The sequence below is a fragment of the Trachinotus anak genome, unplaced genomic scaffold (genome assembly GCF_046630095.1).
Source record: "Trachinotus anak isolate AG129_WGS33_773 ecotype Australia unplaced genomic scaffold, CSIRO_AGI_Tana_v1 ptg000008l, whole genome shotgun sequence".
In the NCBI taxonomy this organism is placed as follows: Eukaryota; Metazoa; Chordata; class Actinopteri; order Carangiformes; family Carangidae; genus Trachinotus; species Trachinotus anak.
Window position 1 is genome coordinate 14,044,667 of NW_027273859.1, and position 14,819 is coordinate 14,059,485.

The 14,819-nt window shown below is 42.9% G+C and overlaps 1 protein-coding gene across 1 annotated transcript; it reads right to left on the reverse strand.

Moving 5' to 3' along the window:
- Positions 1–249: 249 nt before the first annotated feature.
- On the reverse strand, positions 250–9,838 carry rgmb (repulsive guidance molecule BMP co-receptor b). The gene is made up of 3 exons (XM_071482788.1): positions 9,280–9,838; positions 4,685–5,244; positions 250–2,744 (listed from the first exon to the last, which is right to left on the reverse strand). Exons 1-3 carry the CDS (start codon positions 9,395–9,397, stop codon positions 1,983–1,985), a joined length of 1,440 nt encoding a protein of 479 aa, XP_071338889.1. The 5' UTR covers positions 9,398–9,838; the 3' UTR covers positions 250–1,982.
- Between the last annotated feature and the right edge of the window lie 4,981 nt (positions 9,839–14,819).

A 14,819-nucleotide genomic window follows, 5' to 3' on the forward strand; every position in this document is an offset into this window, starting at 1 on the left:
TGTGAAGCCAAACTTGGTATCTGTTCAAAATCTAACCTCAGACAGATGGGTTAGTGCACGTGCTGTATATATATGTGTGTGTCTGTGTGTAGAGTCTAATCTTTAATTCTGAATTTCTTCAATTACTAAAACATTTGTATGGAAAACTCAAAAGTTTTTGGAAGTTTACAAATAAATATAAGTTTTCATTTTTGGTATCCATGTTTTACTTTTTATATTCTTGTAAATGTAAAATCAATAAACAGGAAGTAAGCTTGATCATTTTGACTTTATTGTTTTTTAAATAAAACACTTGCACACAGTTTGTTTCCTCAATTTTTTTCTTTTTCTTTTTTTTTTCTTTTTTTTCTTTTTGAGCGCCTTGTGTAACACACTGACATAGCAACAGAGCACCACTAGGTGGCAGTACAATCACATCTGACATTTTTTTAAATTATTATCCAACAGCAAGAATATGGAGCTTAACTTCCTCTACAGGACACTACGTTCATAAATAAGTTAAGTATTTCAACACTGACCAGTCACTCTTCACCAAACTGACACTCACACATGATGTCAGAGATCACAATGCCAAAAAAATTGAGATTAAGCTTATACAGCCAAACAAGAGGGGCACAATAATACAGAATGTTACATGTTAAAAAAGCTCATAGTTGTAGGGATTGACATTTCTACCAGGTATCAAATGGCATTCATTTCCCACAACACAATGCTGAAGTATGTATCGCAGCAGATTCTGTGGTGATGTTTTCTCAGTGATTTGCAGTGTTTTGTCCACACTCCAGTATCTTACACTTATCTCATCAGGGAGCAGCTTGTCAATTCTGGCAGTAGGAGAAAAATAGTCTACAGTAGCAAGTTTAAAAACACGGGGAGGGGGGGGACTGTGAGGAAGAGGAGGAGAAGGGTGCTGGTTTGGTGGTGAGTTATGATTTCCTTTATATATAAAAATCTTTGGCTCAAATTAAAACAACAAACTTTACGCTGAGTAACAAACATAAGCCAGTATCGTCACAGCCTTTTGGAAAAAAAAGGTGGAATACCATAATTTCCGATTGAAATAAAAACACATTCAAGCATGTCACCAAAACTGGTAAAAAAAAAAAAACAACAAAAAAAAACACTGACGCATGCACTCACACGCACGCACATATTTGAAATCAGGACTGAGGAAAAACAACAAATTCATACAGCAAGAAAATAGCACTGATGGCATTTGCTGTGACAATATTCATAATACATTCAACAGAACAACTCACATTGACTTAAAATGAGGCGCTGAGTCAAATCAGCAACTGGAAGAAAGATGCATTTTAAACAAAAATTGCACTTCCTTGTAATCAACTGACTTTTACTTTGAAAGGATCAAAAGCCAAATTATATAGTCTCCAAAACTTGAGCCACTGGAGATTTTGGTGGAGGAGAGTAACGGGGAGGAAGAAACACTGATGTGGATTTGTTAAAAAAAAAAAAAAAAAAAAAAGAAAAAAATCAAAATAAAGTGCTTCTGTTAAAACAAACATCCTCTGTCTGAGGTATCAAAGAAAAATCACATCAAACTCTACGCCATTACACTGTGCACTGAAGACAAAATGAACTATTTACAGTCTGGAGTGTATATCCACGTACTCACATATTCACCCACACAGGAATGTTTATGTATTTGTCAATGTTGTCCTATCCAAAGATGAAGACAGACTGCGTAACCCATCATCACATCCCCTGTGTTTTCTACCTCCAGAGGCCTGATTCTGCCAGGAAAGAAGCAGTTAGTGTCACCAGTATCCCCTGTGCCCACTGGGAGATCTGCCACCTCTTCTACAAAAATGTCTACTTCCCAGTAACTGTCCAGGCTGCTGTTCCCTCTCTGCACGGTGAGAGGAAACAGTGCTCAGTATCAGTGCTCAGCAAAAGCTCTTTCTAGTGCACACACATACATAAGCCCACACACAAGCAGGCACACACAAAGACTCCTACCCCTGCTAATACATCAACGCCACAGTTAGAGCACACAGCAGGAGCAGAGTGAGCTGTTTAATGGGCTGACAATCACAGTTTAAGGTGGAGGTGGCAGAGCCACGGGGGTAGATCCTCCATCTATCCCGGTGTGGGTGGAGACTCTCCATGTCCTTCTGGGCACTGTATGCCGCCACTGTGAAATTAGCATCCCCGGTGGTCAAGAGATCAAACACGCAGGAGTGGAAGTAAATGTCCTGCACCTCCAGCTTCTCCCTGCAGCGTTCCTTTGCCCCCTCCACGCCGAAAACCTGTGGGGTACCGTAGGGGTACACTTGTGTCTGTGAGGCGTAGCTGGGCCGACGCAGTTGCTGAAGCTGTAGGCCAAGCGCAGGAGGGGAGAGGGGCAGGGGAAGATGCCCTGCCTGGTCAATGCGTTCTCCACTGGGGCAGCCGTTCAGACAGAGCTGCAGGTCCTGGGTGGCATCGTAGGCCTGAGCCAGCTCCTCTGGGATCCGCACTGCCAGGGTCAGGTAGCGGCCCAGCTGGCGAACAATCACAGTCACACCAATGTAGCCAGCATGTAGCTCCACGTGGTGCCCCGGGGTGCGCTCAGAGATCCACAGAGCCCGGACCTTCCCAGCTGCCCCGTCTGCACCAGCAAAAGTGTGGATGGGGTCTCCACTGCTCACGGTGCCATCATCAAAAGCAGCAGGGAGGTTGTCTGTGACGGCCTGGTAGACCCTCTGGTCTGTGCAACCCTCATACGGCTTGAAGATGATGGTGATCTACAGAGCAGGAGAGAGGGAGCACCAGATAAGTTGTAGAGACATTTTAAGTTTAAAGTGTGTTCAGTGAAAGACAGTTTAAAAGTGCAAGAAACAGATCACCGTTACAAAGTCAGTTCAGCAGATACAAGACAAACACAGCTTTCATCAAAGAGATGAGTGGAGCTAGTTGATTAATTGCAGTGCTGCAACACTTTTTCATAATTAATTAATAATTTCAGTAATTTTTTTTAAGCAAAAATGCCAAATTTTTGCTGGTTTCAGTTTCTCAAGTGTTACATGTTTGGGATTCTGCCTGCTGCTCAGACAAGCATGTACTGTGGAGACTTTATTTGGGGCACTGGGAAATTGTGATGGTCTTTTTAATTAATTGTGTAATGTGGATGCTTCATTTAATGGCAACTCATTTAGATTTAAACAATTTCATAAGCAAAAAATCATTCTGAGGTGAAATTTTTTTTTTTTCGTAAAGCATTTTATCATTAATCAGTTAATCGAGAAAAAGATCACCAGATGAATTGATAATGATAATTATCAGTGGTTACAGCCCTAGGTGAGAGGTCTCTCACACACACACACACACACACACACACACACACACACACACACACACACACACACACACACACACACAAATATTAACCTTCACCTCCACAGGTTATTGACTCTCATCACACAACATTTGAGAAATTACTAAATGACTTTTTAACAAGTTGTAATTTGACACAGCTATGCAAACATGCTGACACATGCACACACACACACACACACACACACACACACACACACACACACACACACACACACACACACACATAAAAACACACAGGGCCCCAGTGGTGAATGGAAGCAGTCGTGGATACAGGGTGTGGTGTGAGCATTACGGTTAGCACTAGCATCATAGTTCCGGTGAATGGCTGCTTTGTTCACATGACAGCTGTGAGGAATGAGGCCTGGCAGGCCATTAAGCCTGGAGGGCTGTTAATGTGTGTGTGTGTGTGTAAGAGAGTGTGTGTGTCCCTAATAATCATGACTAATAACTTGCCCCACCTCTGACACAAGGTTAGACCTTAGTGTAGCAACCCTGCTATTTGCTTAATATGTGTGTGTGTGTGTGTGTGTGTGTGTGTGTGTGTGTGTGTGTGTGTGTGTGTGTGTGTGTGTGTGTGTGTGTGTGTGTGTGTGTGTGTTTCTGCAAATGAGCGTATGACTAAGTGTATGTATGGGTGTGTATGTGCTTTAATAATTAAAGCTATCGACTAAACTAGAGAGGGTTGATCATCAGGGGAAACATAAACATCGCTTCTTTAACACCACAAAGATCACCTTGTTTGGCTCGTCATCCATTTGGTTGTGTGTGTGTGTGTGTGTTGTAGGTGCAAGTGTGTCATTTTTGTCTTACAGGGATAAGGACCTTTAACACACATAGTGCTTTAAGCTTTGTGTAAGGATTGCCACTTACAAGACACACACGCACACACACAAACACTTGCGAAAACACACATAAGTTAACAGTAGGTCCTTTCACACATCTCATTCCATGTTATTAGAGGTCATGCTATAAGCAGCCATTAACCAAGTTAGGTTTCCAACACTGCTCCAGTCAAAAGAGACAGTCACAAGATCGGGCTGCTTGCCTCATATCTGTGAGTGAAAGACACAGAGAGCAGGACAGGAAGAGAGAGGAAAGTAGAGCAAGGAGAGTGAGGGTGTTTTCCAGGCTCACACTGATAAGATTTCTTTCTCTGAGACACAGAAAAGCAACTTAGAGGTCATTACAGAAAATGTTTCTCTCTGACACGCACACACACACGCAGAAATAAACTAAATTACACCAGCTGCTCTCACTTAGGAAACTCTTTTAGCCTTAATGACAGCAAATTAACCCCCAGAAAACCCACTTTTCTCTGCTCCCCTCATTGCAACAGCTCTCTTCTCACCTTATTGGTTGCTGTGGCACTGGAGCCAGGTACCACAGGAACATTAGTGACCTGCACCGACAGATAGTCATTATCAATTAGAGGCCACGCCCCCTCCACCTTGCAGGTCTGGAAGCTGTCCTTAAATGTCCTCAGGTGTGGGTCCCCAAACAGCCCGCAGAAAAGGTACCCAGGCTGATAGTGGCTGTGGCCGTGGCCATGGCCGTGAGCATGGGAGTGTGTGTGTGCGTGCACGTGGGAGTGTGTGTGGGCGTGCTGGGTGCGGCTGTGGTAGCTGCAGGGTTCTAGGTGGACCTCAGGGTGCGTGGACGAAGTGGGCCCATCTCTGGAGCAATTCCTCTGGCTCATGAGGTCTGAGATGCCCAGCACAGCCGAGTGGAAGACCAGGTTCCCCCGGCAGGACTTGGCTGTCCTCTGGGTGCAGGCCGAGTATGCACGTAAAGCCTTGCAAAATTCAGTGTGAAAGCCATCCACGGCCGGCGTCAAATGGGAGGTCAGGGAGACGAAGTCGGTGGTGCACTTCTGGATACGACACTGAGGGGTGGCCACTTGACACTGACCTGGGGAGGACACACAGATAGTCAGAAATACTGCAAGAGAGTAATATTATTAAAGTAATAAAGATGAGTGACTGTGGCTGAAAACAGCTCGAAGGAAACATGCAGGTCTGACAATTCAGGCATGAATAGATTGAGAGCTGGCTCTCAATGGAAATGGAAAGTTGATGTGCACACAGAAGACAACTACACTTACTGTGTGAAGAAGGCTTTGATCTTAAACACACAATGCTACCTGCCTGTTACAATCCAGCCTAATAAAATTGGAAAAAGAACCAGTCGCTGGTTCAAAGTCTTGATCAATCAGCAGTGTCGCTCTGCCAGTGTAATAAACCTCAAGTGTAATAAACCAAAGAGCAGCCCGAGAGAAAGATAAAGCACATTTTCCCACAAGCCAAGGAGCAGGGGAAAAGACAGACAAATCCTTAATACATAAGGTATGGTAGACAGAGATAACCAGACAATACATGGTGTGCTTTGCATGCATACATACTCCTGTGACTTTGTAAAGCTTATTTTTGTTGATACTTTTTTGTTAATTAAACTCTGTAGTTATTTTTGAGATAGTTGTGTTTCTGCATCCTGCATAACGACAACATGGAAAATAATGCACAGTTATCATATATGACTTTAAGATTAATGTTTGTTTACAGCTATAATCATGATCACCGGAGCAGGCTGAAGTACAGAAATGCATCCAAAAGACTGATTATTCTGTCCTCTGAATGTTCTGAACATTACAAGGGTCAAGCCAGCCTTTTATATCATAGATCATCAGAGAGAGAGAGAGAGAGGGAGAGAGCGAGAGAGAGAGAGAGAGAGATTAGAGACCATACCTAATGCATCAGTCACAGCGTGCTCCTATTAGATTAGGCCAGAGAGAGGCTCTGCAGTGTATGGGCAGCCACACACACACACACACACACACACACACACAAATAGCTATCTTAGAAAGAATGCTGGATGTGCTCTTGTTAAACGCACACAGTCCAAGATCATCAGATGGTGGTATGATCTCCTGATGGCAAAGCTAATGCAGAAAGTACATGGTTTTTTAGTGAAATCAACAGATTCCTGTAATGTCACACCATCGCTTAACAACGATAAGTTACCACTAACACACAAACACGCACAAACAAACAACACATTCCAGTTTCTTCTTTGTACGTTTATTTGATTTCGGGGACATGATGGAGTTGGACGCCACCATTTGGGGGCAGTAGTGTTCTGAGTTTTACAAAGCAGGGTGCTGGTACGGACCCCCACTCACACCATGCTTCAGAATCTCTCTCCAGCCTGTTAAATACTGACACCACAACCCACAGACACACACACACACACACACATACAGGCTGCCTTCCATGCCAACCACCACTGTACAGACGGTCTGAGCACTGAGGACACATTGTGTCTTTGACTGGCGCTCCAACAGCCTCCTTCTTTCCCTCCTATCTGCCCTGCGGTACCTAAATACTGCTTCCAATCTAATCAGACTGGGTTTATTCTCTGTCAGAGGGTATCGGAATCATGAGCTGCTCTGAAAATGCACAAAAGCGCTCATTCACCGACATCGTCCCTGGCAGGGTGACGTAGCGAAAATGAAGTTGACCCTGTAACTGAAAGACTCGGGTTCAAACCGCTGGCTTATACAAAGGTTAAAACTTCTCTGATGACAAGCATCTGATGAAGTTTCACACCAGCTCCCATTGTGCTGCTCCATAGCCCACCCTGCACTCTTTTCTTCCTGTGAATGCATCAAGCAAACAGAGGATTTTCATATGATGTTCTGGATCAATATAAAAGCACAATTTTTTTTTTTTTTTTTTTTTGTTCTTGAAGGCTTCCCATGATTCCCCTTTTGTGAAGCCGTCCTCTTTAAGTGCTCTCTATAAGTATGCACAGCTGTACTTTCAAAACAAAATCTCATCTATGCATATACATGAGAAATTTGTGGTAAAGCGAGCCGAGGTGATGAATACTGAATTGACTTGAAAATAGTGTGAAGAAGAGAATAAATAACTCCTCATGTGAGGGCTGTTCAACACACCCAGATCCTGGTTTGTTTCATCCCCCAGGGCAAGAATCTAATATAGACACAATAAAACTGCCTGCAATGCCCACACCATGTCCTACCATAATATCAACCTCTCTTTTTCACTCCATCCCCCTTTCCCAGCTGACTTCATCATCTCACAGGTCTCGTCTTTTCTCTCAAGCCTCATCTGTTCAGATCAGATTTTTTTTTCCTCCAGCTTGAATCATTTGCCTCCATCAGCACTACTCTGCTTTCAGCCGTCAGCCCCCTCTCCGCCCGATTCCCTGGCCAGTCTCCTCACCCCCTGGTCATCCCTCAGCCTCTCTTCTCTGCATCCTTAGGCACCTTCTCCACCATCAGACAGAGGTCAAAAGCTCCACCAGCTGAATCTCCCAGGTTTAGGGATTCTTTGTCTCCCTATCCTGCCGCCTCCAACCTCTCTGATCTCCAGAGATCAAGAAAGGGATCTACTGGGATCATCTCTCAACCAAGGGAATGGCTTGTGAAGTGCTTATTGATCACCTTGTTGTGTGCACTCTCTCACACACTGAGCTCAAATCACACAAACAGCCCTCCAAGCTTAGAGATACAAAGCTTTACAGGAGCTCACTACAGCCTGCACTCTTTCTCTCTCTCGACAAGACACTGCGAACAATAGTCAACAATTCATACATTCCTGCCTTCCAGTCTAAACAGACTCATGGGGCTGATAGCTGGAGTGACAGTGAAATGTGTATAAATACCGTGAAATGTACAAGTTTTAACAAACAAAACATTCTGTTTGGCTAAACAGACTAAATAATACACATTCTTTCCAGGTGACGCACATGTAACAGAAAGTGCCAAGAGGGTCTTTAATGTGGAAGTGGGTCTTTCTGTTCCCACCAGGCTGCGTGCAGGGGTGGTTTGTCCTGCTGCCTGAGCCGTGTTAAACTAATTACTGGAGGTGTGACTGCTCAACAGACAGCCGCCACAACAGCCAACCCCCCTGCACACACAGCAACACTACACACCTGGCCAAAAAAAAAAAAAAAAAAAAAAGCAAGACATTTGACCACTTTTTGCACAAAATGAGAAATGCATCTTTGTCTTCAATAAGCATCACCAACGAGCACTGTGGTAAATATAGTAGTCAGGAGTCAGTAAATCATGACTTCAGTATAGGAACAGAGAAGGAGTCAAATTATGTTTTAGTGTCAGTAATTTTTACAAACACCTTATTAACCTTTGACTTTCAGCGAACAGATTCTTCTTTTGTTTAATTCTTTGTTTTCTTGTTTTCCAGCATTTGACTCAGACTGGAATGTGTGAGTTTCCGCTTTTGGTGATGATCAGAGGACAAACAACCACCGATACAAATAAACTGCTGTTCAGAAATGCATTTACTCTATGCTTTTTTCTTTTTAAGAGTCTATCTTGTGTGACTTTAATCACTTTGATACTGTTTCTTATGATGCATTTTATTTATTTGCATCATGCAACTAACCATAAACTGTGCTCCACAACAGATTTAGTAAGATTTACAACACATTACAGCCTCTATCTAAACTTTTTCTGATCAGATGGATTCTGGATATTGCTCTGAGTAAAGCTGTAATCTGTTATGTATGGATATGAGGAGAGGTGGTCACCCTCTCTTCCCCTCCTCCATGAGCCATTAAGGGGCAGACAGGAGAATGACGGCCCAGGAGAGAGGAGGAGAAACTCGATCCGTGCTCAGACTGCTGCACTGCCGCTGGAAAGAGAGCCATTGTCAGGCAGCGCTGGGCCTAACACCAGGATCAGCAACACAATGATTACAAACGCTTAATAACTAATAAAGTATCTCTGATGACTGTCAAACGCCGCCGACTGAAAATAAAATATAGTTACTGAGGTTGTAGTTGCCGCAGCGTACATCAATTAGAGCGAAACTGGACAACAAAGTGCGTACAATCACAGATGAGTTGCGACTATAACCGAGAGACGTGTGGAGGTTGCAGTGTTGAAGTGTAGGTTGTTACCTATGTGAGCACCGCAGCAGAGAGCGATGATCAGCAGCAGCACTGGCCGGAAGCGGCGCACCAGAGACGGGGAGGCGAGGCGCTCAGCCCCGCGGCAACAGCATCCGGCTCTCCCCATCCCCGTCCATGCAGGGCCAGGAGGGGAGAGTGGACAGACCTCCAAAGGGCGAGGAGGGGTGGTGTCCAGGCCTTCTCACCACTTCTTCTTCTTCTTCTTCTTCTTCTTCTTCTTCTTCTGCCTCTTCTTCCTCACTCTTCTCTCCTTCCTCTCCTCCTCGGGTGCGCAGGGGCATTAAAACACAGCTGCTCCGCGGAATGCAGGGCGGAGGGGGGTGGAAAGGCAAAGAGAGGAGGAGAACAAAGTACAACCAGAAGTCGCTCCGACGACACTTTTACTTTTTCCCCTGTACAAATCCACACCCCACGTGATTTAAGTCCGCTCCCTCCGCGGTCGGACTTTTGCCTTGATTGTGATCAGTCTGTGCTCTCGTCCCAAACAAGCACAATCACATCTCTCTCTCTCTCTCTCTCTCTCTCTCTCTCTCTCTCCCTGTCTCACCAGGCCGGGGTTTCTCCTCCACTCCTCCCCTTTCACTTTCTTCTCCTCCTCCTCTGCCCCACCGGCAAATCAATAGAGAATCAACCAAACCCTGCTGGCGGAAAACCCGCCTACAAAGACTCACAGAGAGAGAGAGAGAGAGAGAGAGAGAGAGAGAGAGAGAGAGAACAGTCTGCAGAATAATGAAGAGCCTGAGATAAAGTTGTAAAACGTTGGTAAGATGCCATTAAATAAGTGTACAAAGAAGAGAATAATGGGTTTCCGATGCAGTGCTGCCAGGGTATTTTATACGGCAGGGTGAAAGCTGGTCGAGAGAGCTTATAGGAAATCACTGTATTTCTTTTGAGTGTCTGTTTTTTTTCTCCTGTTTGTTTTCCTGCGGTAGCAACAACAACAATTTATATTTGACAAAAGGCAAGCTGGGGTTTTAGGTTTACATGTAATTCTAAAAAGGTATTTTATAGTTTTTTTCAATCTTTACTTTTTAATGTGTTTTCTGCAGAAAGAAGAAACAAAGTCCTCTTTGTATAATTTTTTTGGGCATGCCATTAATGCACATTCAGAGCTTTGTATTACAACAACAAAAAATAAAATATAAATACATAAAACCAAATGATTACAAAAATCTGAAAGAATTTATCTTGCCTTGCAACATAATTGTGATTCCTCACTGCTGATGACATTAATGTGCTGCATCAAGCCTTTGATGTATTTGACCCGCTGAACATAAGTGCTGTGATATGTTGTGAGAGACAGGTTATTAATTAGTGGGCATTCACGATCAAGTGCCTAACTCTGTATGATTTCTTGTTTTATGGTTTGTGATGAAACCCTCTGGGGATGACATATTACATTTTAAATAATTATGTTGCAGTTGGAAGAGGTGCACCAACCTTCCTCTGTGCCCAAGATAAGTTTGCATCTCTGCCGAGGACAAGAACAGAGCAGAACACGGTGTGAAGGGAGCGCCTCTGTGACACAAAACCGTGCAGACATAACAACACACAGACACACCAAACGGCTCTGACTGTAACAGTCGTAAATATGCACAGTCAAAAGAACAAAACAGCAGAAGGCACAAGGTGAGCAGACAGTGTAAACACCTCCCAGCAATAATGACAGACAGTGAACGCTGAACACACAGCTGTATATGCAAAACAGCCTCGACCTTGCTGTCACTATCGTTCACCCCACCTACAGCTAGCTACAATTCATAAATGAATAACTTAACACCCACTTTCTGGAGGCTGTCAAAATACAGTTTCAAACTTTCTCTTGCAAAGAAGTTGAACCTGATCCAAACTCCCCTTTTTCAAGTAAAGGTTATGGAGTTGGACAGGTTTCAAAGCAAGCATTGAGGCGTCTACACTTCCAGATAATCTTTTACTTAGTGTGCCTATCTGCAGTGCTTGTTCTTTTAATACTTTGTATTCTGCCAGGAGAGTGAGTGTGTCGAAGGTGGTTGCTGCTACTACATTCTGCCAGATTGTGCCACCCTGTCTTAACTTGTTTGCCGGCGTATGCGCACATGTGTGTGTATATATGTGAGTGTGTCTCCGGTGCGGCAAACAGAGCTTCTCTGTGGCTGATATTTTATGTGCTGTCTGTGTCATAGCCGGGTAGTTTCACTACTAATATGAGTCAACTGCAGCATGCACGCTCACTCACATCACTGCCGGCCATAAGTTAGGTCATGGCCACTCGTTCCTTCTTGATTGTGTCAGTAAAATAAACACATTCAGTCACTATACAGCTCATGAGGATTTGACAGTAAGTGTGGCCAGCGGAGATGATGTGTGCAACTCAGACAGGATCTGATATTAGATTATATTGGCTTCCTGTTTGTGGCAGAAGCCTCTGATCTCACCAGTGAGGACATCCAGATGCATGTGTGTCTGTGAGTGAGGAAACCTTGCCAAATGTTTTATTGTAGTAAATACATGTGTAGGCATATACAGCACCTGCCTTCAGCCCTGGAAGAGGTAAACACACAGACAGGTGGTGGTGAAACATGTTTCTGTACAGGGAATGAGGCTACTGGATGTTTGATTAGCAGCGGTTAAAAGTAACTAATTTACTTAAGTACTGTACATAAGCACAGTTTTTAAGGTACTTACATTTTACTTGAGTATTTCCAGTTGACGTGTCTACTGTGCTACATTTTAGAGACAGTAGTTGCACTTTTTACTTCCCTTTCATTTATTTGACAGAATTAGTTACTTGTTACATTTTTTACAAAACAAATGATGAGTTCATAAACTAGGATGGATAGTTTTTGATTTATCTAACCAACAGTATAAAAAGTGGTTGAAATTAACTCCACCTTGACCGACTACATGTTGCATACACGTTACTGTAATAATGGTATCAATACTATAACAACATTCAAAAGAACCATTCTTTAAAATAAGGACTTTTGCTCTCCATACTCTAAGATGTTTGCTGACAATGTAATATATGAGTATTCTTTTATCATGTATGTGTATTTTCACATTGTTGTATATTTTTACTTCAGTAGAGAATGTTCTTTTTTGGTCTCTTAAGGGCATTTACTATGAACCACAGTGTTCATATTTGCCAATGGAGTCCTTTGTTGCAACCAATTCATTTCCTTTTCTATAGTGGTGACTATCTAGTAAAAGGCACAAAATTCCCCCAAATTCTTTAAGAATATTCACTTCTTGCCTTGACCTTAATCCAGTTAAAAACCTCTGGGAGACTTTGGGTCCAGCATGTTTGACAGCGCTCTCCACCACCATCATCAAAACACAAAGAATGAGGGAATATCTTTCAGAAGAATAGTGTTCACCCCCTTAGCAGAGTTCACTTGAAGCAGTTGAAGCAGTCCCACTGGTCCAACACCCTGCTGAGACACTTATTGCTGTTTAACTTTAATTTTGCCACCCAGCCCTACATCCTGGACACCAACTAATGGGACCGGAATTAAAACGAGCAGCGTTTGACAGCCTCTCTGCCCAAGCTGTCAACCTGCCATGCACCTCTCTGCAGGATGAAACCCACTAACTGAACATTTCATTTATACTAACACTCTGAGCACAGGGTGGTTAATTCAATTACATGTATGCATATGGTGCTATTTATCATGGCTAATTTCATATTTCATTCTCATCACACATCCATCTGCATAGACACACACACACACAGAAACCTTGATAACATATGACCCTATTCATGCAGTTTAATTCTATATTTCATACTAATTCATTTAATCAATTACAGCACAGCTGAGCCCTGGAAGCGGAGGGCCTTGAAACTAACTAATCCCCCTCCGCGCACACACACACACACACACACACACACACACTCGTCTCTACAAGCTGCTCTGCCTAGTTACACATGCATTCATACACAGCGCCTCGGGCACAAAGACAGTCTGTTTCTGAATGTCCAGCTTGTCTTCACCTCCACACCTCTGCCTCCCTTCGCCACTTCTCTCCACACCTCCCCCCCACCCCAACCCAACTCCAAACAGGCCGTCATTCAACAAATGGCTCTTGCAACTCCATAGTACACCTGTGTGTGCATGTATGAATGTGTGTGTGCTGGAGTGTGAAAATGTTGAGGGTTTGCATTGTTGCAAACATGTCAAAGGCTTTAGGAGAAAGGAGATGTTGCAAGAAGTCTCTTACTATCTGTCTCACTTTCAGCAAATTTTATAGTTTATTTATTGATTATATTTTTGCATCATTATTACTGATGTATTTATTTATAAGTAGTATATAACTGTTGCAGTTGGTTGGGGTCTTTTAAAGCCAATTCTGGATTCAAAAAATCTGTTAGCGTAGTAAGAGGATTTATACTCAAACAAACTTGTTAAAGGTACACTGCAGCTACAGAATTATGAAAAATCTAACTTAATTTCAGATAATATTTCAAACCATAACAATTTAATAGGCTGGAATATTTTTTTTTTCACAATATGATAAAATAAGGAGTTAAGAGCATAGACTGTAGGTTAAGAGCCAATTATAAACTCAAATGATGCATGATAATACATTATAATTGAAAAGGGGATCATATGTTTTGTATTTAAAATCTTAATTAGTAACATAAGTAACTAATGCTCTTAAATAAATGTTGCAAAGTAAAAAGTACAATGTTTTGTTTTGAAATGTAGTGAGCAGAGATATAAAAGTAAGTACCTAAAAGTTGTACCTAAACATGTAAGTGTACTTTTTTTATGTTCCACTACTTCTCTCTACACTGTATACTATATTCAGTCATCCTCTATTCTGACTCAGTGCCAGTCACCACAGCACACACACATCCAATTTCTGTCTCAGATGGGTGGTAAAGGTAAAGGGGGGGCTGCAGGTGTGTGTGTGTTTATGTTCCTGATTTGAGACGATAACATAAAAGATAAAAACCAGGTATCACAGCCTCTCGTAATGCAAGAGGAAACCCAATCCTATAATAGCCTGTTTTCTAGCTGTTTCTCTGCCAGGACAAACTCATGTTGTGTTTTACCTGAGTTGGCCTTATCAGACCGTCCTTTGTCTGCCTGTTCACTCCATTGTTACAAAGAGAAGGAAAGAGACCGAGGCTGGTTTCAGGTGCCTCCATGCAAAATGTGTCAGAGTGGGAAAAGCGAGAGCACTTATCTTGGGGTGAGTTTATCTTTTAAAACGCTGAGGAGAAATGTAGCGTCATCAGAGCACTCAGATCAGTGGGAGAGGATTCCTTTAACGCAGGCCAGAGAGGGAGATTATCACATTGATCCTTCTCTTCTTACACTCTCAGCCCCCGTCTCTTTTTCCCTGACCAGCCCGTTGATGTGCATTGATTGACTGGTGCTGACGCAAAACCAAAATATTATCATGACTCTAGAGTTTAAAATAGAAATGGAGGAAAGTAAATAGAGCAAATAATCATGATAGTGCTTTCTGTTCTGGGTCTCCAAACACATTTCTACCATTTTACTTCTCTTTCCTCTCTCTTATCGTGCTCCTCCTCATCCCCT

Coding starts and splice junctions, on each gene's coding strand:
- rgmb (XM_071482788.1), bottom strand. CDS start 9,397: ATGGGGAGAGCCGGATGCTGTTGCCGCGGGGCTGAGCGCCTCGCCTCC. Junction 5,245..9,279: donor CTGCTGCGGTGCTCACATAG/GTAACAACCTAC, acceptor TGTCCTCCCCAG/GTCAGTGTCAAGTGGCCACC. Junction 2,745..4,684: donor GTGCCACAGCAACCAATAAG/GTGAGAAGAGAG, acceptor CCTGCTCTGTAG/ATCACCATCATCTTCAAGCC.